At 43.7% G+C, this 23368-nt stretch overlaps 2 protein-coding genes across 2 annotated transcripts in view; both read left to right on the top strand.

Moving 5' to 3' along the window:
• RABGAP1 (RAB GTPase activating protein 1) overlaps positions 1-23368 on the top strand; it is a 61717-nt gene that overhangs the window by 19443 nt on the left and 18906 nt on the right. The window contains exon 12 of the mRNA XM_014942910.1: positions 2291-2441. Coding sequence (XP_014798396.1) covers positions 2291-2441 — 151 coding nt within the window. The remainder of the gene's footprint in view (positions 1-2290; positions 2442-23368) is intronic.
• Positions 9013-19340, top strand: GPR21 (G protein-coupled receptor 21). Its single transcript, XM_014942911.1, has one exon. It carries the CDS (start codon positions 9394-9396, stop codon positions 10438-10440), a length of 1047 nt encoding a protein of 348 aa, XP_014798397.1. The 5' UTR covers positions 9013-9393; the 3' UTR covers positions 10441-19340.

The raw sequence follows: 23368 nt of genomic DNA on the forward strand, positions 1-23368 counted from the left end.
TTTCTTCCAAACCTTATCACTGCTGCAAACCTCATTTTACAACCTGTCCTGAGGAAGGGATTTTTTTTTTTTTTTTTTTTTTTTTTTTTCACAAAGGAGGATGACAGGCACAACATCAGATTGAGCTCAAATATGTTACATTTTGACTCTGGCTTTAGTTGTTGCCTTCTGCTTCCTAGAACTGCTGAGGAACAGGGCAAGGGGATGCAGAGCAGATCAAAGAGCTGAAGAGAATACCAGATCTAAGGAGCAGGACAGCAGAGATGAGAATAGATCAAGCATTTTAGATGCTGTGTGACCTTCTAGCCAGGATTCTCTTTTAATTAAGGTTACAACAATTTAGCTTTTTTTAAATAAAATCTGCAATTATTTAGTATTTATTTGAATAAGTACTTTTACTTCCAGTTTGATTTCACACTAATATATTGTGCTAATTTGGTAGGAAAGCAGACATTGGAAATGGACACATTTGGAAGAAGGGAAAGGCTGTGGTGAAATGATACATGATCCCTTTTCTCTCCCTCTCCCAGACTTGTAGAAACATCTTTAACAGATGAGCTCTCTGCATCTGCTGCTGGGAGAAAGTTTCTTTCAACTTGAATTTTTTTTGTAATTCTTCCAAGGGCTCAAGGATAATTAAGCCACCTGACTCCCATTGAAAATGTTTTGGCAGCTCTAAGAGGATATGAAGTGCTTCTGTGCTAATGCTGGCAACAACTTTAATATGTGTTAAAGGGCTTTCCTTCTTAACACAAAATGAGTATTTGGAAGTAATGATCCTTGAGCTTTTAACATAAGAGGATTGAAAATCATAAAAATCAGAGTTCAGGTAGTTTCATGCTAGTTTTTTAGAATCCTGTGATTAAATTTGTGTAGCAATTAAATATGCAATGGTATTTTGTGATTTCTAAATAACATTTGGCTCATATTTCATAACTGCTGAGCCACAGAATTTTCTCATTTCAAAATAGTTTGGAAGAATCTAGTAGTGTGTGGCTTTAGCCTACAGCCCTACAGTTCATGGCTGTATTGATTGGAACTACTGTTGTACTTACTCTGATCCAAGATTAGGGCAAAGCAGTTTTATAGGCCTTTACAAAGAATTTTAATAGTTTGTATGTAACAAGTAATTTTCTAGAACTATTTTTACGTATTTATATATTATGAAGGTATAATAAATGCTCTGTAAGTATATGATATATAAGTATAGAGATATGAATATATATGGTTGTAAGTGTAATTATTATGTAAATACTATTTTTATTGATTTTGTTCAGAGGAAGCAAAGTGAAGGAGGACATTATGGTACTAGGTTCTGTGCAGTATGTACTGATTTAAATGTCCACATCACTGGTCTCCAGATTACTGTGTTGGAACACTGTAGACTGGAGAAAGGCAACAAGGAGTCCCAATCGGTGTAAAGTTACCATCTCCATATCTGTTAGGCTGTTAACAAACATTATTAAATACCAGTTTATTGTTAAGAAAATGCAATCGATGTGATGGAAGTTCACTTTTTTTGCCTGGCTTTGTTTATGTGTCCTCTTAATCATCTTGCCTAGAACTGCAGAAAAAATGTAGTTCCTTTGATTTGAGGCCTCTGTCTTTTAAGGATTTTGTGTATAAGCCACGAATGGACTGTTTGGCTTAACTTTCTGTAACTGCAGAAATTATATGCAGGTTTAGTTTTTACAATTTACAGTGCTGTAATTTATGAGCTGTCACCAGTCTCATATGAAAAAACAGTTTAGATGGGACTGTCTTGTACAGTGGAGGCTGCTTAAACACACGCTGGAGTTAGATAACCATGCGAGATTTTTTAAATTTTTTTTTTATGGCTCCATTTGTGTGTCTTCTCTCCCTCCCTCACCCAGAAGGTCACCTGCCTGCTCGGGCACAGAAGTCCAGAGAGCATTGTAGACTTCTGCAGACTCATTCTCATTTTGGTGTAGTTTGAGCTTGGAATCTTACACAGTACAGCATCTGTCCTCCAGCTCTAGCTTTTGCTGGAGTGTTTTGGTTTGTTGAGTGTTTTGGTTTGTTGAGTGTTTTATAACGTACATTTATATTAAATTTAATGGGAATCAAGGAAATAGTTTGGAAAGTGCTTCTCCAAATCTATTGGGTTTGTGGTTTTTTTTTTATAACTAAAATTTTACTTAGTCTGGCAACATATGGACTGTCTTGAAATTCTTTTTGTTTGACATGTTTGATGTTACGCGTCGGTTGTTGTTCGTGTCCTCCTTGGTTTGTATTTGGGTAATAGTAACACCCCTTCACCTGCACCCAGGCACCTCAACCTGAGCGTGAGGCCGAAGACGCTGTCGGCCTTGGTGAGGAGCGGTGTCCCCGAGGCCCTGAGAGGAGAAGTGTGGCAGCTGCTGGCAGGGTGTCATAACAACGATCACCTGGTGGAGAAGTACCGAATTCTCATCACAAAGGTAGAATGCTTTTGGTCATCTTTTCCCCCCTCACCCCCATATCTTAATGAATGGAAATACAGAGACCTCCCAGTGTGTACCCTCTTGCTTAAAGACTCATGAGTCTATCTGAATGTGGAGTATTAACTCGTGAGTGTAATTCAGCCCTCCCTGCAACAAATATCCAACGTGCAGTGTTAGTTGTGGCATTGACTCTAATTACTGTGCTTTCTTTTTAACAGTCCTACTTCTGTTTCCCTCAGATGAGGTCTGAGTTAGTCTGTCAAGAATTAGTATTCTATTAATTGCTTTCATAATTGACAGTCAGGGAGCTCATTTCCTTTGCTTGTTTGAATTTCCTGAGTGAAAGCTGGATTTTGCTGTATTGTCTTACATTTATGCTAAAAATTCAATGCTAGTTGAAATTGCAGCCTTATTTTAATAGAAAAACCAGAATGCTTTGGACATTTTTGCACTAGACAGCAGTTTTTTAACTTTTTGTCTTGAATGCTGACCTCAGTAACATAGGAAAAGAAAGGAAGGATCATGGATACAGACACCACTCAGTGTTTCTCAAAGTTCTAGAGTAACAAATGGGTCACAAAATGAAACGTCTCTTCCTTAATCAGAAAACCGATGTATTATTTGGATTTGACCGTTATCTCTATAGATGATTTTACTATTTTTATCAAACATACAGGTCTAGAAGAACTATATTAGAAATCATTAATGGTGCAACTTTAGTACAAATATAAGAGAAATTAGTTATTCACCAGTTAAAAAAAGCAAAACAACTGAATAAGCCTTTGTATATCTATGTTCTGATGGCACAGATTTTCAAGGAGCAGTTAAAGACCTTATTCTGAGGGCAAGAAGGTTCTGAAATTAAACTTGGCCTCTGCTGGAATCATGCAGGAAGGATCCTACGTGATTTGAATGCATCATATTAGATTAGCTAAAAATGTTCTGCCATAAGTACTTTCACACACTTATTGAATTTAGAAGAAACTTGATCTGAATTCCTTAGTATTGGTACATGCGTTGTAGAGCTATAACTTGGATTTTGTGGTGAATAAATCATACAAACAATGTGGAGGTTGAGTGCTCGGGCAAGGAGTACATCACAGTTACTCCTGTTGTGTTATTTTAATTGCCTCGTGGGTAGCTGACAGCATTGCTTGCCTCTCTGTTTCAGTGTTTTGGTATCAGAATGGGAAAGATGATCTTTGTGTGGCACAGTTGGTGACATGTACTGCTACTATCTTTGTGAGCTAGAAAGGAATAGTGTAACATTTCATTTTAAAATCTGTGAAACCTTTCCGCTCATTTACATTTGGCAGAGACAAAGGAAATAACCTGGATCTAATGTGTTGGAAGCATCTCTGGAGTCCAAGTAAAAGGGAGCGTAGGCAGCAAAAGGACTGGCTATACCTGCCATGGCTATTCAGCATAGAAACTAATTAAAGAATTAAACAATAATAGAAAATGAGTACTGAATAACCATTTTCAGGCTCTGCTGTAATCATATGAGGTCTGTAGTATATTACCAGCATGCTCTAATAACCAGCTCAAGCAGATGGAAATGAAGCCTCCTGTAATCTGGAAGTGCCATATTAGACCCTTCTTGAGGCTGTTTGTGTTATTGTGACTTAAATGTAAATTGCATGAAAATAGGCCACGGCTGTTTGTGTGGAATGGACAAAGATTGGTGCTTTGAGAGCAAGAGCTTCTGCCTGGTTCCCGGTGGAACCGCGATTCCTTCAATCTGCAGGCAGTGGAAGGAGGGTAAGGTTTCAGAAAAGGTTATCAGTGGTTGTGTGGAAGCGCTAACGATGCGAATGGGCAAAGAACACAGAATTGTTTGGGAGGTTGATGGGAACGTGAATTTGAGACCCAGGAAGATAACATTTGCAGACCCGTCGTATATAGTATATGGTAACTGTATAATAATGCTGGGTTGCACACTGGCTTTCATTTTTTCATAGATGATTTGATAATTTTGGAGTTGTGATGTGACTAATTCTTACTGCTCTGAAAATAGCAGCTCGGTTACAGTCAATATGCAGCAATGCACAGCAGTAAATGTGTCTGGGGAAAAAGAATTGTTAATTATGTGGATGCACGGGTCCCTTATGATATATTGCATTACCACCCTCGTAATGCTTTGCCATGTTTTGCATGTCACTAATACAAATTCTTCTCTGGCAGTCATGTAATTATTTGCATTACCACGTGTTGACAATGGTTTATCTGAGAGTATCTGGTGTGGTGTAGTGCAGAAGCACAAGGAGTTGGTGGAAAACCTTTGCTCTTCAGCACACGTAGGAGATGCAGTTAAGCCCATTTGAGCACTCCTAATCCAGTGCCCCTTCTCTCTTCCTGCTGACCTCTATTCCTCTAGCTGCACTTGATTTCTGACAGGCTTTTCATGACCCCATGCGGCAGCACAGTCCCAAATTAATAAGGATCTGTGTTGACAGCTGCTTCAAAAGCTCCTGGCCTCTTTCAGGGATTTTTTTTTTTTCCCCTTGTGCAGGGTGTTGGATGCAGGAGCCCAGTGTTTCCCCTGGTGTTTGCTTTCTCTGCAGCTCTGGCCCCTGGTGCTTGGCGAATCTGTGGGTTTTTGCTTTCTTTTGCAAATTAGTGCTGCAAGGATAGTTCCTTCTTTACTGCTGATGAGTGGCTGCTGAATGATTGAAAAGGAAATGTCTTCTGTTGTGTTCTCCCACTGAAGGCTGTGTCTGGGTCTCTTCTTGACTTGATCACGAAAAGTGGCATTGAAACCATGCCTCAAGGTGCACACGTCGCTTTCTAGTCATCGTGACAGTATTTATTAATTATTTGGTCCTTGTTTCTTTGATAAACGTTAGCTGGGTTTTTGTACCCTGTGCTTTTGTTACTGCGGTAGTGCCTAAGGTTCACCATTGTGGTGCTTCCACAAATGACTTCTGAGAATTTGCACACCATCTGTGTGCAATAATAAAGCTTTTAGCAACTCCAGATTGCCGTGCCCGTGGTGGGGAGCGTGGATGAAAGCCAGCCCAGTGAATTAAGGTCACGTCCCTACTGGGGACAGAAAGCAAACTCTAGGTAAAGCGATCTAGACAATCCCTTCGAGAGGCATCTGTTCCTGGTAGGACTTTGGCAATCACGGACACGGCTGTTAATCTTCAGGCTTCCAGCCACTGAAAGGTTGGAGGAGGGACATGGGGACTCGCTCCAGGCATTAATGGACACCTGCAGGAAAAATACTTCATATTTTTGACAGTCATAGGTGGATGGAAAGTGTTGTTGAGTAGAAAACTTGTAAAGCAAGCCACACGGGTTTAAAAAAAAGTCAGATTGTGACACAAAGCAAAATAGACAATAGTCACTTCTCAGACAAGGTTTTTAAAAATTACAAATACAACTACTGAATCTCTCAGATCAGTGGCGATCTCTCCATGGAAAAGTACTTCATAATACCAAGAACCTGACATTTACAATATTGAGGAGAAAATAAAAGCTTTTGCATATAGGTCTGTGTGGGAGGAAATGATGTTGAAAGGAAAAAACCATGAACACCAGATAAATACACTATATTAAGAAAATTATGACGTGAGAGGGACATCTTGTGGCACAAATAAAAAAAAATAAAAGAAGTCCAGTGGCAGGAGGAGTATCCTGGGATGTTACCTGGGGGTCACCATTTCTGGTGGAAATTCTAGGCCTGGTAAGAGTTTCATTTGTTTTGGGTTTTCTTATAGCAGGACTCTTGCTTCCCACTTTCTCGTCTTCCCACTTTGTTGTCTCCATAAGCAGAGAATTGCAGTACATAGAAGTAGGACGTGGTCCTGCTGAACCTCTAGATCCCTTGTTTGATGAGTTTTGATCACGTGGTGATAAAAGTTTAATTATCTTTTACAAGCAGTAGTTTTCCCAAGAGTTCTTGTTGTGACTTGAAATGATTTCTTGAATACCTTCTAATAGTCCTAGATGAGGTCCTATCGTGTCACTGTTTGGGGTGGGAGAAGTCCCTACAACACTGAAGTATTCTCATTCTCTCGCAGAGCTCAGCCCCCAGAGCCACACGTTGTGATGTCCTGTGGAAGTGGCTCTGCTGGGGCAGAGCTGGGACAGCAGGTAGGGATATCGCCAGCCCAGTTACCTCCCAGTTGCAATTTACACCCTTTGGTGGCCACCTCGGTCTGGCTTCTGGTGCAGGGGGGTTTGAGAGAATGAGCTCAAGAGATGGCTGGTTTGGGCTGGGGTGTGTTAAGCAGGAGTAACTTGGCATGAACGTGGAATGGAGTCATTCCTCTCGGCTTTTGGGGAAACAACAGAAAGTCAGTGAAAGGACAAACCAGCTCCCTCTCCTCCAGAAATACCTGTCGGCTGGATGGGAGTTAAACTTGGACTTGGCATAAAAATCTAAACATTGAGGAGGTTTTGTGTGTCTTTTGTTTTGAAACTTCAGCAACCAGACGTTGTTTTGGTCAGTCTCACCATTCCCAATACTATCTTGGTTTTATATATCTTGAGATATATTTCAAGTTCAATGTATGTTGTTTCCTTAAGGATGTTTACGATGTGTCTGTTCACGCCTGAGGATCCAGAAACGCTACTGGAATCAATTGGTATGTAGATCATTCTCTGCTTTGGGAAGACAGGAGATCATTTCTCCAGCAGTAATTCAATCATAGCTTGGTTTTTGTATAACTACAATGCCCTTGCCTAAATTTAATTCAAAGTTTATGTTTCCTAGCTACAGTTCTTCAATTGCCGTGAGTAGAAACGCCATAAATTATAACAAAAATGAAGGACACAATAGTAAAGGGATCTTTTTGGGGGTAAAGATAGGGCAGAAAAAACAAGTTTTTGTTTACAGGCTTTTGCACAAGACTAACTAAAAATCTGCCAAGTCATGCTGTTGTCTAGCACAGATTTTTGACAAATAGGAGTGTATCGTAAAATGTTGGGTTTTTTCCCTGCTTCCAGGTCAGCTGAAATCCTGAGCACTGCAGTGTGACTGCTTTGAGATCTGTCCCTTTGCCTGCAATTCATTTTCCACACGTTATCCCTAATGGAAAATGCATCCCTCTCTCTATCACAGAGTAACAGACATTTAGCTCAGGTTAAGCCAAACCCTGGGTTTGGTGGTTGAATTCAGTGTGGGGGCTGACACTGTCAGGGCACCGGTGGCACCTTTCTTTGACAAAAGGACTGGAGTTCTTGGGAAGCCTCACTCCAGTCTCTTACTGGTTTGATCAGTTCAAAGACCCATTCCCATAGCCCTGGGCTGGTCCTGAGTGGTGGCAGTGGAGCAGTTTGGTGTCCAGGTTGGAGAATGAGCTTCCACACACCACGGGAAGGTGTTTTCCAGCATCTCAAGTGAGTAAAACACTCTTGACAAACTGCACAATATGAGTGTCCTGTGATGGCATCTCCACCTCGAATGTGTCCAAGAGGTTTTCTGGTTTACCATGTGTGGTGGTATGAGCCTGTGGTGGGAAGACAAGCTCAAGTGCTGTGTTGTGGGTCTCTTGGTGTTTGCTCTCTGGGATGTCATTGGGTTTTCTAGTTTGTCTACTTTGGCGTAGGTTGTTCTGGAGGCTGTCAGGGATAGCGATGTCTCTGTGCAGGAGGTGCTCACCTACCTGAGGCACCACCTGGACCACTGGTGGGACACAGTTCTCGGCTTTGCCCTTGGTTTCGGGTGTCTCCTAAGGAACACCCATTACACCGAGGAAAGACACGCTCATTCCGGTGTTTACCCAAAAGGGCTCGGATGGAAAAGCCTTAAATTCCGACTTAACGTTTGAATTCCCGTCCTTGCGGACGGCTGTGATGTGCGGCGCGGACGGGGAGGCGCAGGGGTGTGCGGTGTCTGTCTGTCTGTCCGTCCGTCCGTCGGAGCAGGGCGTGGGCGTGTGTCTGTCCGCGGGACCGGGCTGTGCGGGGCCAGGGGCTCCCGGGGGGACCCGCCGCCGTCCCCGGAGGCTGCGGGGTCGCGCCGGGTGAGGGACCCACCGCCATCGGCCGCTCCTTTTGAGGAGTGGAAACCCCCCCCCCGCCCCGTTTCCGAGGCTGCGGCCGCCGCTGCCGGGTTCCCCCTTCCCCACCCCCGGGGGGCTGCGGCCCCCGTTCCCCCGCCGGTCCCCGCCGGCGCCGCGCCCTCCTCCGCGCTCCTGCCCGCCTCCCCCCCCTTCCTCCCCGCCCCCCCCCCCCCCCCCCCCCCGCACGTTTGCAGAGGGACATTTTGATATAGGACATAGAGGCAGCGTTTGCCTGAAAGAAACGGAGTCTGTGCTTTGAGTGTTCCACTCTTGGTGGGCTGGATGGGAAGTGGGAGATGGGAATGTAGACCTCCAATCTGGAGAAGGCAAGGAGACCCCAGTTGTGGTTAACACTTGTAAGCACGTCTCCTTACCCCGTGCACACCCAGAGATGCCCCTGGGCCATGCCCTGCTGCAGAAGGGGTCTGCAGGGCAGAGCTGAGCCCTCAGCAGCTGGGATGGAGCCTCTGAGCACTGAAAGGGAGGGGACCTGGGGACAGAGAAACAGCCCCCGGCAGGGACAGTCCAGGCAGCAGAGCCATGGGCAGGGTCAGCCTTTGGGAGGACTCTCGCCCTGACTCGGTGAAGGTTCCTTCTCCCTCTTCCCCCCCCCCAAGCTCTCGTCCCCCCCCTCGGCGAGGCAGAGCCCACCCAGGAGGGCTTTTAAAAATCAGCCCTGTGCCGTGTGCGGGTGTGAAGTTGCTGACATGACTGCCGCTGGGTCCCGGTGCACCGGGAGCGGCGGGGGGCCGGGTTTAAAGGGGAATCGTGCTGCAGACAATGCACGGCGGCAGCATCTGGAGCAGCCCTGGGGACCCGAGCTCCGGTTTTGACATTGCTGCACACACAGAGCACCAGCCGCAATGACAGCAGCTGCTCGGAGTGGCTGCAGGCAGCAGGCAGGAGCATGAAGTGAAGAGATCACTGCAGTGCTCAAGATGAACTCCTCTTTGGTTGGCAACCAGAGTGGCCGGCCCTTCTGCCTCCTGGCCATTAGCTATTTGGAGACCATCAATTTTTGCCTCCTGGAAGTGGTTATTATCGTGTTCCTCATGGTGCTGATTATTTCGGGCAACATTATCGTGATATTTGTCTTTCACTGTGCACCTCTGCTGAACCACCACACCACCAGCTACTTCATCCAGACCATGGCGTATGCTGACCTCCTGGTGGGCGTGAGCTGTCTGGTGCCTTCTTTGTCTCTGCTGCACTACCCTATTGTTTTGAGTGAGTCCTTGGTTTGCCAAATCTTCGGGTATGTGGTGTCGGTGCTGAAGAGCGTCTCCATGGCCTCTTTGGCCTGCATCAGCATCGACAGATACATTGCCATCACGAAGCCGCTGACCTACAACACGCTGGTTACCCCGTGGAGGCTTCGCATCTGCATCCTGATCATCTGGCTCTACTCCTGCCTGGTCTTCTTACCCTCCTTTCACTGGGGAAAGCCTGGATATCACGGGGACGTGTTCCAGTGGTGCGCCAATTCCTGGAACACCGATCCCTATTTCACCCTCTTCATTGTGGTGATGCTCTACGCCCCGGCCGCCTTCATCGTCTGCTTCACTTACTTCAACATCTTCCGCATCTGCCAGCAGCACACCAAGGAGATCAACGAGAGGCGGGTGCGCTTCAGCTCCCAGGATGGGGAGGCTGGGGAGGCCCAGCCCTGCCCGGACAAGCGCTACGCCATGGTTCTTTTCCGCATCACCAGCGTCTTCTACATCCTCTGGTTGCCCTACATCATCTACTTTCTGCTGGAGAGCTCCAATGTCTATAGTAACCGCGTCGCGTCCTTCTTGACCACTTGGCTTGCCATTAGCAACAGTTTCTGCAACTGTGTCATTTACAGTCTCTCCAACAGTGTCTTTCAGAAGGGGCTTAAGCGTCTCTCGGGGGCTATTTGTGCCTCCTGCGCTAGACAGAGGGTAGCCAAGGACTCCTCTACCTCTAGGAGCAAAAGATCTTCCAATGGATGTCACGTCTAAGACGCCCATCAGCTGGACTGGGAAGTGCAGGGACAACTCTGTAAATTGCAAAATAAGTTAAAATATGATTTTAAGATGTCCAGATTTGCAAAAAGGTTTCTGAGAAATGCTGCTGACACAGAAGAATCAGGAGCACATATCATTGTGATTTCACTTTAAAAAATGATTTCTGTGGAGGAGGCTGTGGAGTTTCACCTCCATATTCATTTTTAAGAATAAAGCTGTATCTTGACACTTACCTCTCCAGCTGGTGTGACTGAATGGAGTGGGTGTCTGAGAGCTTCGGCAAAATGTAGTCTTTCTTACAGCTTTACTAGGTTCTTTCGAGATTCGTGCTTCACATGTAAATGATAGATCTGAAGTGGAAATGTCACGGTATATGGTATATTACAGGGATTTTTTTTTAATATATGCCAAAGTATATTGACACAATGTTCCAGCATCATAACAGAAGGGGCCAAAAAAATTTGTTTTTCAGTGCTACCTAGACAGGACTTCTAGAACAGTAGTGAACAATGTGAACATTTCAGAGTGAACTTAAAGTCTTACTGAGCCGTGAGGCAGCGGTGTGATGTGAACAGCCCTGCCCTGGGAGGACTGACCTGGCTCCCCTGCCCCCTTGCTCTGGTAGGATGCGTGTGTGCCATCCCAGTACGGCATCTGCAGTCTCCTGTTTGTTGTGAAGGAAGAAGAAAAACTTGGATCAGACCAAATTTAGCAGTTAAATAAAATGTGTTTTGATAAGCTCAGAGAAAATAACATGTCGCTTTATGATACCGGAGTTGTGGCAGCCACTCGAGGATGATGCCAACATGTGAAAATTATTCTCAAAAACAGTGGAGAAATGCCACGGTTTTGTATGTGGAAATTTTCTCAAGAACAACTTTAAAAATAACATGTCCCCCCCCTCTTTTTTTTTTAATCTAAATTCTTCTGATATTTTACATACTAGAACTTAAGGGGAAAGGAAAGAAAACAATTGTCTTCTAAACAGCTAAGGGAACTATGTTGTAAATTTAACTGTAGTATTTGAGTTATTCATAAGTGTGCAGAGCTAAATGAGAGACATTTTTCTTTAGCCTTCATGGGATTAAAGATGGTTCGAATATAGCAGGAGCTAAATCCTGTTGGCAAAGGCATATCTAACTGGTCAAACAAAGTCAGTGGCTGAGAAACAAAATCTCATTGACCACAGCTTTTTCAGGCCAGCTCTGATGCAGTATTTTTGAGTTCTGCGGCGCTGATAAGAAGGTGGTGTGACCCTCCCGTTGAGTGGTTTTCCTAAAGAATATCCTTGTCTTTTTGGTGATGCCATATTGGAAAATGAAAGTGAACCAAGTATTCCTGTAATAACGGATTACAGTCTGTGTTGTCTTATCTCACGGGGGTCTCTGGTCTGAGAAGGGGTTGCCCACAGGACCTTCCTTGTGCCTCCAGCGGGAGTGCTGGCTGCTGGGGGAGTCCTCAGCCCGTGTGTAGGGCTGGAGTGTATTTAGTGGTGGTGGGAATGAAAAAATATTAGGGAAAAGTAATTTGATTTTTTTAAGCTTTGGGTAATTCTCTTGGCCAAAGGGAAGACTCTGTGTTTTTGTTAAAAGGCTTCAGGTCTGCTGTTGTTGATCAAGATCATCCTCTTTTTAGTACTCTGCTCTGTCCCTCCCCGGGGCGTACACGCACCCTCCTCTGCTCTGCTGTGAGCCCCAGCCTCTCCTCGTCCCTGCTCTGCCCTGCAGAATGGCAGTTTGTGTCTCTGTCACACACCACCATGGCTGCAGAGCGTCCTGCTCCCTGCCCATCCTCCTCTACTCCAGTGCTGTCCTGCGAGGAGACAGGGAGGAAGAGGGAGCAGCGGGATGAAGCCCTCCTGGCACGTACCTGTCAGTGCTCCATGCTGACAGCCCCCAGTCCCCTGTGTGCGTGCCCCTGCCAGGGGGGACGGGGCAGGACCCTGCTATTGCTGCCTGGTTCAGGTTCAAGAACCCTGTTCCAAAGCGCGTTGAGGTCATACCCTGGTCTGCTCTCAACCTATTTCATCCATAGTCCAAACCTCTCAAGATAAACTTCCTCCTAAGTTCACCCAAAATTTTAAGAACAAAGGTTGTCTCAACCCTGCTGCCTTCACGGTGACATTTCTCCTTTTCTCCTTGCCTTTTGGACTTAGACAGTGTCTGGAGCAGGGGCTCTTGCTGGGCTCCTTGCACTGCCACGACAGCGGAGACGTGCTCTGCGGAGCTCTTGCCGTCTGAATTTTGGGCAGAGACACAGACAGCCAAGGGGGAGCAGAGTGTCAGGGTGTAGTGAGTCATTTATAAGTGGTATAATAAGCTGACAGCACATCAGCCGGCTAATTGTTCTCAAGTGTTTTGTAGGTATTATGGCGAAGGTGAGCTTTGGGGAACAATTTAAGGGCTTTAGTCACTAATATCAAAGCGTGTGTGTGTGGTATTTTTGGAACAGCCTCTCAGGTAAATTCCCAATAGCTTTTCTCCGACTCCTCACCTTATCTAACATTTCCAAGTCTTCGATGTGATGCAGTCTATCATTGAAATAGTATTTGAATAAATTTAGTAGAAGAAAATTATGTGCTAGGGCCTAAAACCCTAAAAATGGCAGTTTTAGGCTTAAGTGGAAGCTGGAGCACAAAGATCGTTGTTTGGTTTTTGTTCGTGACATGACTAGAAGGTTTCAATAGGAGCCTGATATGTTAGTGTTTGAGAATATGTGAAACTTTAAAAAGTGGTAAGGGGTCTCAGCCACGGCACAGAGATTGGACTGGAGGTGAAGCAGTTGCTACTTCAGCTCTAGGCCTGGAATTGTACCCAAAGCGCCGTGGCTGCTGCAGATGCCGATGCAGATGTGCACTTCCAGCTCCTGGTGCTGGGCAGCTGAGGTTCCCTTATAACCTTCCCAACAGCCAGGCCCTCGGTCAGTTGCCTTACTCATCTCAGAGTCTTCATCAGCTCCGGTGATTTCTGAGAGAAGAGATAGTCAGACCCAGAAGTCTCCGGAGATGAGGACAGAGAGGAGCTGCAGTGATTGATGCGTTCAAGTTTCATCCAGTGTTTTTACAGACACTTTGAAATACTGCCTCAGCAGCTTCGTTTTAGTGTCAAATGTTTCTATTTTTGTCTGTGTTAATTTATTTATTTTTTTTAAATCTAAATTACTATTTTTTTTCCCTCTAAGTTAATTTAATGTTGATCTAGGTTTGTGTGTGATTAGGTGTTTTAAATATAACATTTTTGTCTGTCGTCTTCAGTGAAATGGCACGGGGGTGAATCTCGTTCACTGTGCCAACTGCGGAAGAAATAATTCTGAAATATATGACCTTGTTTGCTCAGCACTCCGTGTAACACCCTTTGTCATAGAGTTAACATGAGGCATCAGTAGCCCTTTTGGTCACAATTGTTAGGAGCAAACTTTCCAGCTGGATCACCTTCATGGTTGTACATAGGAAACTAATCCTTTTCTTGGCCATATTGGTGTCCAAGTGTGCCTGCTGCTTCAGGAATTGCTCTCAGCTGAATGCCACACCAAGTACAATACAGAAACCAAATTATATCTTCATAAAACTTGTGGGTTGCGATATGATTAAATGGACTAATTTTGAAGTTCCATCTCAGACTATAAATTTATTTTTTTTATTTGGGTTATCTGCATTGCTTTCAAATTAAGTCGCTGGAAGGTTCAATTTGCAGGGTGCAATTCAGTGGCATTTTCTGAGTACTGTGGAAAGGATTTCTATTCACACAACTTCTCAGAAGGTGATAATTGATTTCCTCTAGAACTCTTGGTTATGTTTTTTTTTTTTTGAGTTTACTGGAAGTTTAGGTCATGACTATATTGTCCTTTTTCAAATAGGTTGGTGGAAAATCTGTGAAATACTATTTTTTCACAATCTCCAATCTAGTGACAGTATTTTTTAATTCAACGGGTGTCTTGTGTGTGAAACAAAAGTTTTGCTGTTTGTTTTTTTTAATGAAACGTTACTGCAATCTTTCTTTGCTGTTAGGGGTTTTGTACTTGTTTTTAAGGTCCTTATCACTCGGAAATTTGTTTCCACTGGTTGGAATTCTGGCAGGGCTCAGGGTGAGGGTGCCAAGGGGCAGTCGGGAATATTTGTCACAAATCTTTGAGAAGAAAGTGGTGCGAAGGAGCGAGGTGCAGGGAACCTGGAGCAGCACGAGGTTGTGAAGAGGATTCCTTCCAGCAGAGACATGAACAAGTTTCCACTTTTGAGTCTCACGTTGTGTCTCGGTGGCATCGTCCCTTTCCTGCATAAAGAGCTTTTAGTTGTAAGAAGTTGTAAATTTCAGCAATTTGTCTGTTGTGAAAAAGACACTTGCGAGGCATGTGTGTGATGCGAGATGGAAACATTCAGTGCACAAAGTCAATAAGCAGATTTTTCAATATTTATTGTGCCATTACCAAGTGCTGTGATGATGACACGTACTGAGCCTTCATGAGCCAGGAAGCCTGAGACGTTCCAGTCTCATCTCACCCCACAACAGGGCTTGAAGTTGACAGAACTTCTCCGAATTCAGGTTGGTGCTTTAAAAAACATGTGTCTTAGGAACTAATGCCTGGGCATAGGAGTCTACCTTTAGACATTACAAATGGCCCATTTAAAACTTTTCCAGTTACTTGATTCATCTGTGGTAGGTAATTTTAATTTAATAAGAGGAGGTGGAGGTTTTGGAGGTGTTACTTGCTCCGGGGTCCCTTATGCTTTGTATAATCTGGGCTTGGAACTGGCCTTGGGCCATCAGGCTGCACATCAACAGCCTCTTTTCTGGGATGGAGGGAGAATCCCCCATCGTGAGAACAACCTGTTTTTCACTAGAAAAGAAGGGTTCTGGCTTCTAGAGGCCGATGACGTCTTAAAGCTTCTCAGTTGTTATTTCCCCTCTTGCCTGTGCGTTGCAGAGGTACCGCTCTGAAAGACAATTTAATACTAAAATTATGTATGTAAAATATTTTTAGAAGAGGGGAGTTCTTAAAAATTACAATCCCGTATGTGTAGGACCAGATGCAGTTGTATTTAGAGAAGGAAACTGAAAGTTGTGGCCAGTGGAGACAAACAGAGGAAGCCCTCTGGGCAGCTGGGCCTGCGCTGATGGTGGGATGGAAATCGCAGTTCTGTCACAACAATGGAGTGTTTCATTTGGGTCATATCCTTTACAGGACATTTTTTTTTAAAAGATGGGAGTTTAACCTTCTTGCTTTTGCTTTGCTGTACTCCAAAGGCAGCTTTTCAGGTTTTTTTTCTGTGACACAGGGTTTCCTGGGCAGGTGAAATGTTCTCCTTATGCAGGCGGCTTGGCTGGGGCTCCTACATAGCGCTGACTCCTGTCACCTTTTTGGTTTTATTCCCATTCCAGAGGTTAAAACCAGCTGCCGTGGCTGGTGGTGGGTGCCCATGGAAGTGTTGGTGGATTTCACCTGTATCATATTTGCATCTCTCGAGCTTTAGCACTTAATGAAAACCTTAACAAAAGTTACCTTCCTGTATCCTGATCCAGGACAGTTGTTTACAGCCTCTGTGACAGTGTGTCCAGGCAAAGCTGATTCTCTAGCTGGGGAATTTGTGGTTACTCCAGTTGAGAACCAGAAGTTGTAAAAATCACCGTTGGTTTGTTGAAGGTGCTGGGGAGGGGGGTGGTGGCTGGGCGGGTCGGAGGAGGCGCAGGCTCTGCCCCGGGCAGAGAGCGGGAGGGTTACCTGTGCACGGGGTGATAACCTGCCTTTATTTGCCAAGAAGTTTATAGAAATGCTGAGGAATGTGCGTTGCACTGGGTTATATTTAGAATTTGAAGTGGGCAGCGGGTGCGTGCGTGGGGGAGAGCTGTGGGGCAGCCCCAGGTGGCCGGCCAGAGGGACAGGGGTCCCAGCTTCTTCTCCAGACTTCTTCCTTTTTATGGATTTGTAAGATGAGGATAGCAATTTTGTAATTCAAAGCTTTGGCTTCTCTCTGATGGTCATTTACTGGAGAGCCTTTCATTAAAAAGTTAAATAAATTGAAGTACCTCCTTGTAAAGATGAACTCCAGTCTTGCTGTGCACACGCCAGTCATTCCGGGACGTGACAGAGGTCACGTGAGACCCGCAATCAGATGCTTAATCAACCAAGTCATCACTTCTATGATAAATTGAAAAAAGTTCTTCTGGGATTTCAACTGTAAATGAGTCCTTGAAAATCAATAATTAGATTAGTAAAGGATGACGTTTTAATGTGCTGGCAGGAATACAGAGGGATTTGTCAGGGGAAGCAAAAACCAGACTTTGCACTAAAGTGGCTTAGGTGTATTTATAGTGCTCGTGATTTGTGTGTGTGTGAAATCTTTGGACTATTTTAATATAACATAAGGCTTTGAGCTTTAGCTAACTCGAGTTGCTCGTTTTATGAAGTTACATTAGTACCACACTGTGAAGTATTTTTAAATATTAGTATTACTGAGTATTAAAAGTATTTCATAAAAACATTTTTTAAAACATTTTCTGTAGATACTGTCAAAAAGAATTGATGTTTCGTGTGCAAAGAAATAACCCCCCGAGGGCTGTAAGGTACCTGTGTGTTGCTGATCACCTCGGTTTTTGAGGGGTTGGGTATTTCTTGAGGTTGAATTGTTGTCATTAAAACCTACTAAAAATAATGGTGCCGTTAATCCTTCCAGCTGAGAGGGAGCAGCGTTACCCCCGGCCACGCTTTCCAGCTGTCTGAAAGGGTTTGCAGTCACAGTTACTGTTTTCACAGACTTATGTCTTCAGAAATGCTGTATAGCACAGTGTTTTGCAAGTTCCGACGCTGATAAGTTTCTCTCCAGATGTAACCTTTGAAAATCGAGTTTCTGTTGTAATTCTGGCATGTGAACACTAGATTCAATTTTGTATTCCTCTAATGAATGCGACGGGATGGAAACGAGTTTGCAATTGCTAATGATGAGCTTTTTTACTGTTCTTAATACTCGTGGGTATGTCTTTTTCTTCAGGGATTTTGAAATTGTATTAGTACCTTTTTTAATTGTTTTGGTTGGGTTTTTTTTTTCCCCACATGCTGTTTACAATTAAACCGCAAGCATGGGAGGCTGTGCCTGCATGTGCTTTTGGGTTGCTCTGCTGAAGGAAACGCAGGGCAGCCACCTGGCTGTAAAGGATGCTCGCTCTTCCCCACCTCCCACCCGTGTCCCTGTGCCTTCCCAGTCACTGGGGCAGCAGAAGCCACTGGTGGGATCGTTTCCGTGTGTTCTGTGGAGATTTGACATTTGTCAGAGGGTTGTTACGAGGAGCTCGGGGTGGGAGACAGTCCAGCTCCTTGCACCAGTAGTTTTTACAACTGGTAGTTTTTTTCCGGTGTCAGTGAAAAAGCCAAGAATAGACAAAAATCACAGGTAAGAATGTGAGTGTGTGTGGGTGTAAGGGCTTCGGGCACCTTTTCCTGCTGGAAATCGTTTTGTATTAGGAGAAGAGAAAGTGTGAGTGTGAACCCCCTGCTCTGAAGAACTATGGGGAAAATAAATCCTGCAGAGCGGGTCAGCAAAGCAAAGAGGGAATGGGAACCAGTCCCAGCCCCGGGACTCTGTGACACGGGGTTTGCTTTGGGGGGGTCGGGGTGTCTGGCTCCATCCTCCTCCTCCTCCTCCTCGCTGCCGGGGTTTGCTCCGCTCCACGTGGGACGGGGGATGCTGAAGATGGGGTTTGCCATCCCAGGCAGCTGAGGGAGGGCTCTTGGTGTGGCTCCAGAATTACCTATTTTGTGCCAACTCAGAATTGTTGTTAAAATACAGGGGAGGGGGGGGTGTACTCCTGCCCCAGCGTTTTAATAGACATTTCTGTAGCTGATTTTTCAACTAACACTAATAATAAGAAAAAACTACAGTTGAGCCAAAAATGACAAATGTTACTGATTTAAAATAATACTTGCATATTTTTAAATATTAAATGGAACTAGATAAACCGGAAGCATGTAAATATCTGATTCTAAACCTTTGCATAATTATTTCCAAGAGGTAATTTTGCTATGAGTTATTAAAACTCAAAGAAATGTATTATTCCCTTTGAGCTGACCTGTACCCAGCTGTGTTGTACATCTCTTGGCTTGTTTCTTTTTTGCTGTAGATGTACATAATATATATATGTGTGTACTGTGCGACTGTACAATTCCTGCCATGTTAATGTAGTTGTATTAAAATGCACATATATGTGTATTTTACATATATATGTATGTGTATATACGTATTTAAACCAAGCAATTGTCACAGCAGTAATTATACAGTCACACAGTTTAGGGCTTTGTAAAATATGTAATTTTAAGAATGTCAATGTGGTTCTTAGCGGATTTTCTAAACACTTTTCTGAATCTGTTATCGGCACTTCCCATCCTAAGAGAAACTGCACATTTTTCAGTGATTGTTCCACTGGTTACATTTTTGTCTGCCATTTGTTCTGGATTGATGTAATCTTGATACTACTAAAATTTCAAGGGCTGTTGACGCATTTCACATAGCCTAGGATTGCCTGTTCTCCAAATATATGGATCATGCATCGACAGTACTAAGTAGCCTTACTGTTTTGCCTAAAAGCCTAGCTAATTTATTTAATATTCTCTCTTTAAAGAGAGGTCTCTGGAAGGGGTAGCATATTTTAGGATGCTCCTTCTCTTTAAAGGGAAACTCGGAATTGAATAGCAGTACTTGTTGATCAGTGATATTATTGTAGCCAAAGGATGCATGGGTGGTTTAATAGGAAGTTTTTGCTTCAAGTTTCTTGATGAAATGTAGTGTTCTACAGAGCTGTGTGAAGAGTGTAGTTTTTTATTCTGAAATGCACTTGTACACTTTATTTGAAAGGTCTGAATGGATCATAAATACATTTAAGAAATAAATGATACGTCACATGTTTTCATGTCTTGTCTCGGGTGGCTTTTCTGTATCTGCATCTGTGCTGATAAAGGTGTGTTGGCTTGGGAGTGGGTGGGGGTTTTTTTCCTCTTATCTTGGTTGCTCTGAATAGTCTGGCTTGTACGTAACTGCCCGGGGCAGGAAAACCTTCCAGCACGCGGTGGGTGTTTATGCTCCATCCATACATGATGGAGGGCACTGTAGGCAAACTCCTCTCTCTGATTTTTCCTGTGGGAAACTTGAGCCCTAAAAGGAAACGAACACAGCGAAAGGGCTGGATATCACAAGGGATTCACTTTTATTTTTAGAATTGCACTATATTGCCATATTTGGACTGAAAGTATGCTGTATCAATGCACTATTGTATCAAATTGCAGCTGTCTAACCCTTCCGCGTTTGAAATATTCAGGTTTTTTTCCACAAATACTATTTATTTGTAGAAGTTCTTGGGAAGTGCCAACTCCAGGTATCACCTTTTGTGGGCAGCGGTTTTTGTGAGATGCTGACAAGTACATTGCTTTGAAAAGTGGGTTTTCTGATACCTCCTTAAGGTCTAAGCAGCAGGTGTAACGCTTCTTCCCAAGACCTCCTCACAGGGGCTGCTGGAAGGCAAATGCAGGAAATACACTCTGTGTAAAAGTGGGTTTAATTACTTATTAAAAGTACTCTTGGGAATGCCATCCACCTGCAAAACACCCGGAGACACGGTATCCTACTAATATCGGAAATAGCTGTCGAAAGACCTTTTAATGTTTTAGAATGTACTTAAAATACACACATCTGCCCAGCGTGTAATCTCCTGAAAGTTTCAGAGAGTTTTGGCTTTATCTGCTTGTTGGAACTGCTGAAAGCTGCCAGCTGGTGGCTTGTTGCTCTCTTGGCTGGCTGGTCCATGCCTCGCACAGAGATGCCCACAACATGCCACAGGCTGATCTGATGCTGATCCGAGGCCGAGCAGGTAGAATTCCACGGATGGATTGAGTCTCCAGACCCTTCTCACAGGAATCTCTGCCCATGTGACAAAATCCTGGCAGAGTCAGTGGGACCTACCTAAGAAATAACTGCCATGTGGAATCGATCCCGTTGTGGCCAGAGTGAGAATGATGCAGAGTTTGGGGTTTGTGGTGGATGTGTTGGGTACCTCAGCCCAGCAAGCAAACTTCTGGAGTTTGGATCATTCTGGGCATGGGGCAGAAGGGAATCTAAAGTTTGGACCTCATCATTTTTCCATTTGTATGTTGTTTTTGAAGTCAGCCTGTGTGTTGGTAAAGACTTTCTCTTTTATGCCTCCATGCTCAAGTAGCCTGGTGTGACCGGGGTTGATCTTTGGATGGCAAACCATTTCCAGCAGGCAACTTCCGCTGCTTCTCTGGAGATTTCTTATTCCAGTCTTTTTTCATCACAGATCTTCTTCCTTCAGCAATTCTTTACTATAGTTTCTTCATCCTCTTGGGTTTACAGGGGATTAGGAGGAATAAACCTGAGCTGTGGAAAACTGAGTAGATCAGCCCCATGTAGAGGTATTGGAACTCCAGCTCTTCCGTCTCTTTTAATTGTGGCTTAAGCTACTGAGAAAGCTTCTGAAGTAACACAATCTGTCTGAAGATGTTGATGGAGGTTGTAACTGCATGATACGGTTTGCAGATCCTGGGATGGTCCCTGGAAGATCATGAAAACACAAGGAAAATGTCTTTTAAGTGTGTCCATTTTTACAGGTGGGAACCAACATACATTTGTAGACAGGCTGATAAAATAGATGAGCTTTTATCTTTTGGACTGTGTCCTGGTTTCCATAATTACTCATGTAGTTTCTTTTTAAATCAACTGGAGAGGAAGGTTTCAGTATTGCTCCTCTAATATATTAAAGTGCATAAAAGGGGGAGGAAGGGGTATTATGTTCTTAGTCTGAGCATCTACATTTTCCTGCTTTCCTCTGGAGCAGTGAACTGTTGTGAGAATTTTAATCTTCACTGCACTTGCCTCAGTTCTCATGGCTGTTTTCCATTCTGTTTTCTTTATTACTTTCTTTTTCTTCCTGTCATTCTTAGCTTTCTATTTTTCAAACCCAGTTTGTGAAGGGTGTGGGTTCAGAAGGGTTTCCTTCAGTTCCCAGTCCCCTGAAAGCATGAGAAATTGCCCATTGAGCCAATTCTCACAGCAAGGTATAAAAATAGGAGTAAAGAAAAGGTTACACAATGCTTGGATTGCAGCAGTTTGTACTAATGGGGAGATTTCAAAGCCATGGTTTGGAAAACATTTTTTAAACCTTATCATTTCCGTTAATTTTTCTCTCCCCAAGCTGTGTTTCAGCTGCAGGAACTAGCGTTACAGATTACTTGAAGAATTGTACTGAAACATAGGAGTCAAGTGCTGAACGAGTCACGCAAAGCCAGAGACCGCTAATTAGTGCTCTCGAGCCATAATGAGTTATTTGTTTGAGAAGCCTGTCCTAAGAGTTTCCAACCAGATGCTTTGGTCTCTGCTGCTAAATCAGTGGATTAAAAGGCAAGTGGATGTTGGATTCTTTTGCCGGTGCGGCAGAACCCAGGTGACACTCAGGAAATCCACTTGTTTGGTGCCACAAATTGCCCCGTGCCTTGCAGAGCCCAGTGCTTGGCTGGGGGCAGCCCTGCAAGCTTTTCATCACAGAGGCTGTATTCACCTGCTTTAAAGTTTTTAGATTTGTTTCTGAGCATTGTCTGTCTCTACTTGCAGAGCCAGCGGAAGGGAACAGCCGTTAACTCTGCTTGTCTTTGTTGACATGACATTTATTTACCATTGGGTTTTGTTTCTGATTTCCTTGTGATGAGACAGACCTCTTTGGCATGTTAATTATTATCAAATTGAAATGCTGAACAGTACTTTGGATATAATTTCCAAAACAATCCAGTAGCTTGGTTCTAACAGCAGAGTAATGCTTTCCTAATGAAATGTCTGTATTAAGCCAGAGAGAAGATTATTAACCTTGGATTAAAACGAGAAGAGAAAATCAACCACAGTGTGGTGATTTTATTCTTGTTTGTAAAATCGTGTTGTGGAGAAAAAGATGAACTAAAAGCTGTATTTAATGATCTTCACACTGATTACATTATGTACTTTTTTGCTATCAATTGTACTGCTTTTTTCCATTAGTCTAACAGAAAGATGGATTTGGGTATATTGGATATAGTAAAACTTTTGGATATATTTGGATATAGTAAAACTTTTGTTTCTGCTTTATTTCAGCAATTTGGGTAATAGCAATGGTCATAGCAAACAGGTAGATAACAGCTGGGTCATGACTGCCTCAAAGGGTACGAGACGTTATGATGAAACACATCCATACAAAATCTGAAATCTGATTAATTGGAAATCACAAAATATGACATAGAATTATAGAAGTTGTTCTGAAATTGTAGAGGTGAAGTCAGATTTTTTAATTCAATATGGTGAGCACAGTTTCCAATTCAAAAGACACACTGAAATAGCCTATCGTATGCTGAGTAAATGAAGTGTTTGGAAGACAGCTTGAATTGAGTGATTTCTGTTGGATGCTCATGATAGAAGGGCTTAGGTTGGACGGGATTTCTGGAGGTCACCTCCTCCATCTGCTCACAGCAGGTCTCACCGGGTAAGGTTGCTCACAGCCCTCTCGAGTGGAGTCTTGAACATCTGAGGGGATGGAGATTTCACAGCCTCCTTCAGCAGCCCTTTGCCATCCACATGGAAGAAGCTGCTTAATCTTCCAATTTGCATAAGTGTTCCATGTAAAGTAAAGGTTTTGGGAATGCTGTTGAATCGTTTGACAGCTGTATTCCATGTGCCCAGTTAGTAATTTTTCCCTTAGTGTCACTACTGTGTGTTTTTAAAATATATATCTCTTATTATTGTCTTCTGTATTAGAGGACGTATGATGTGTATGAACTATTTCCATTGACTTCCTAAATAAGCAAATTAGTTTATTTGCTGATGGGGGAGGGTAGATTTTTTTTCTGTTTTCAAAGGATGCTTTTCCTTGCAGTGCTATGAGCTCTGGCATAAGTGACTGCACTA

This window comes from Calidris pugnax, unplaced genomic scaffold, assembly GCF_001431845.1.
Source record: "Calidris pugnax isolate Ruff unplaced genomic scaffold, ASM143184v1 scaffold102, whole genome shotgun sequence".
Lineage (NCBI taxonomy): Eukaryota > Metazoa > Chordata > Aves > Charadriiformes > Scolopacidae > Calidris > Calidris pugnax.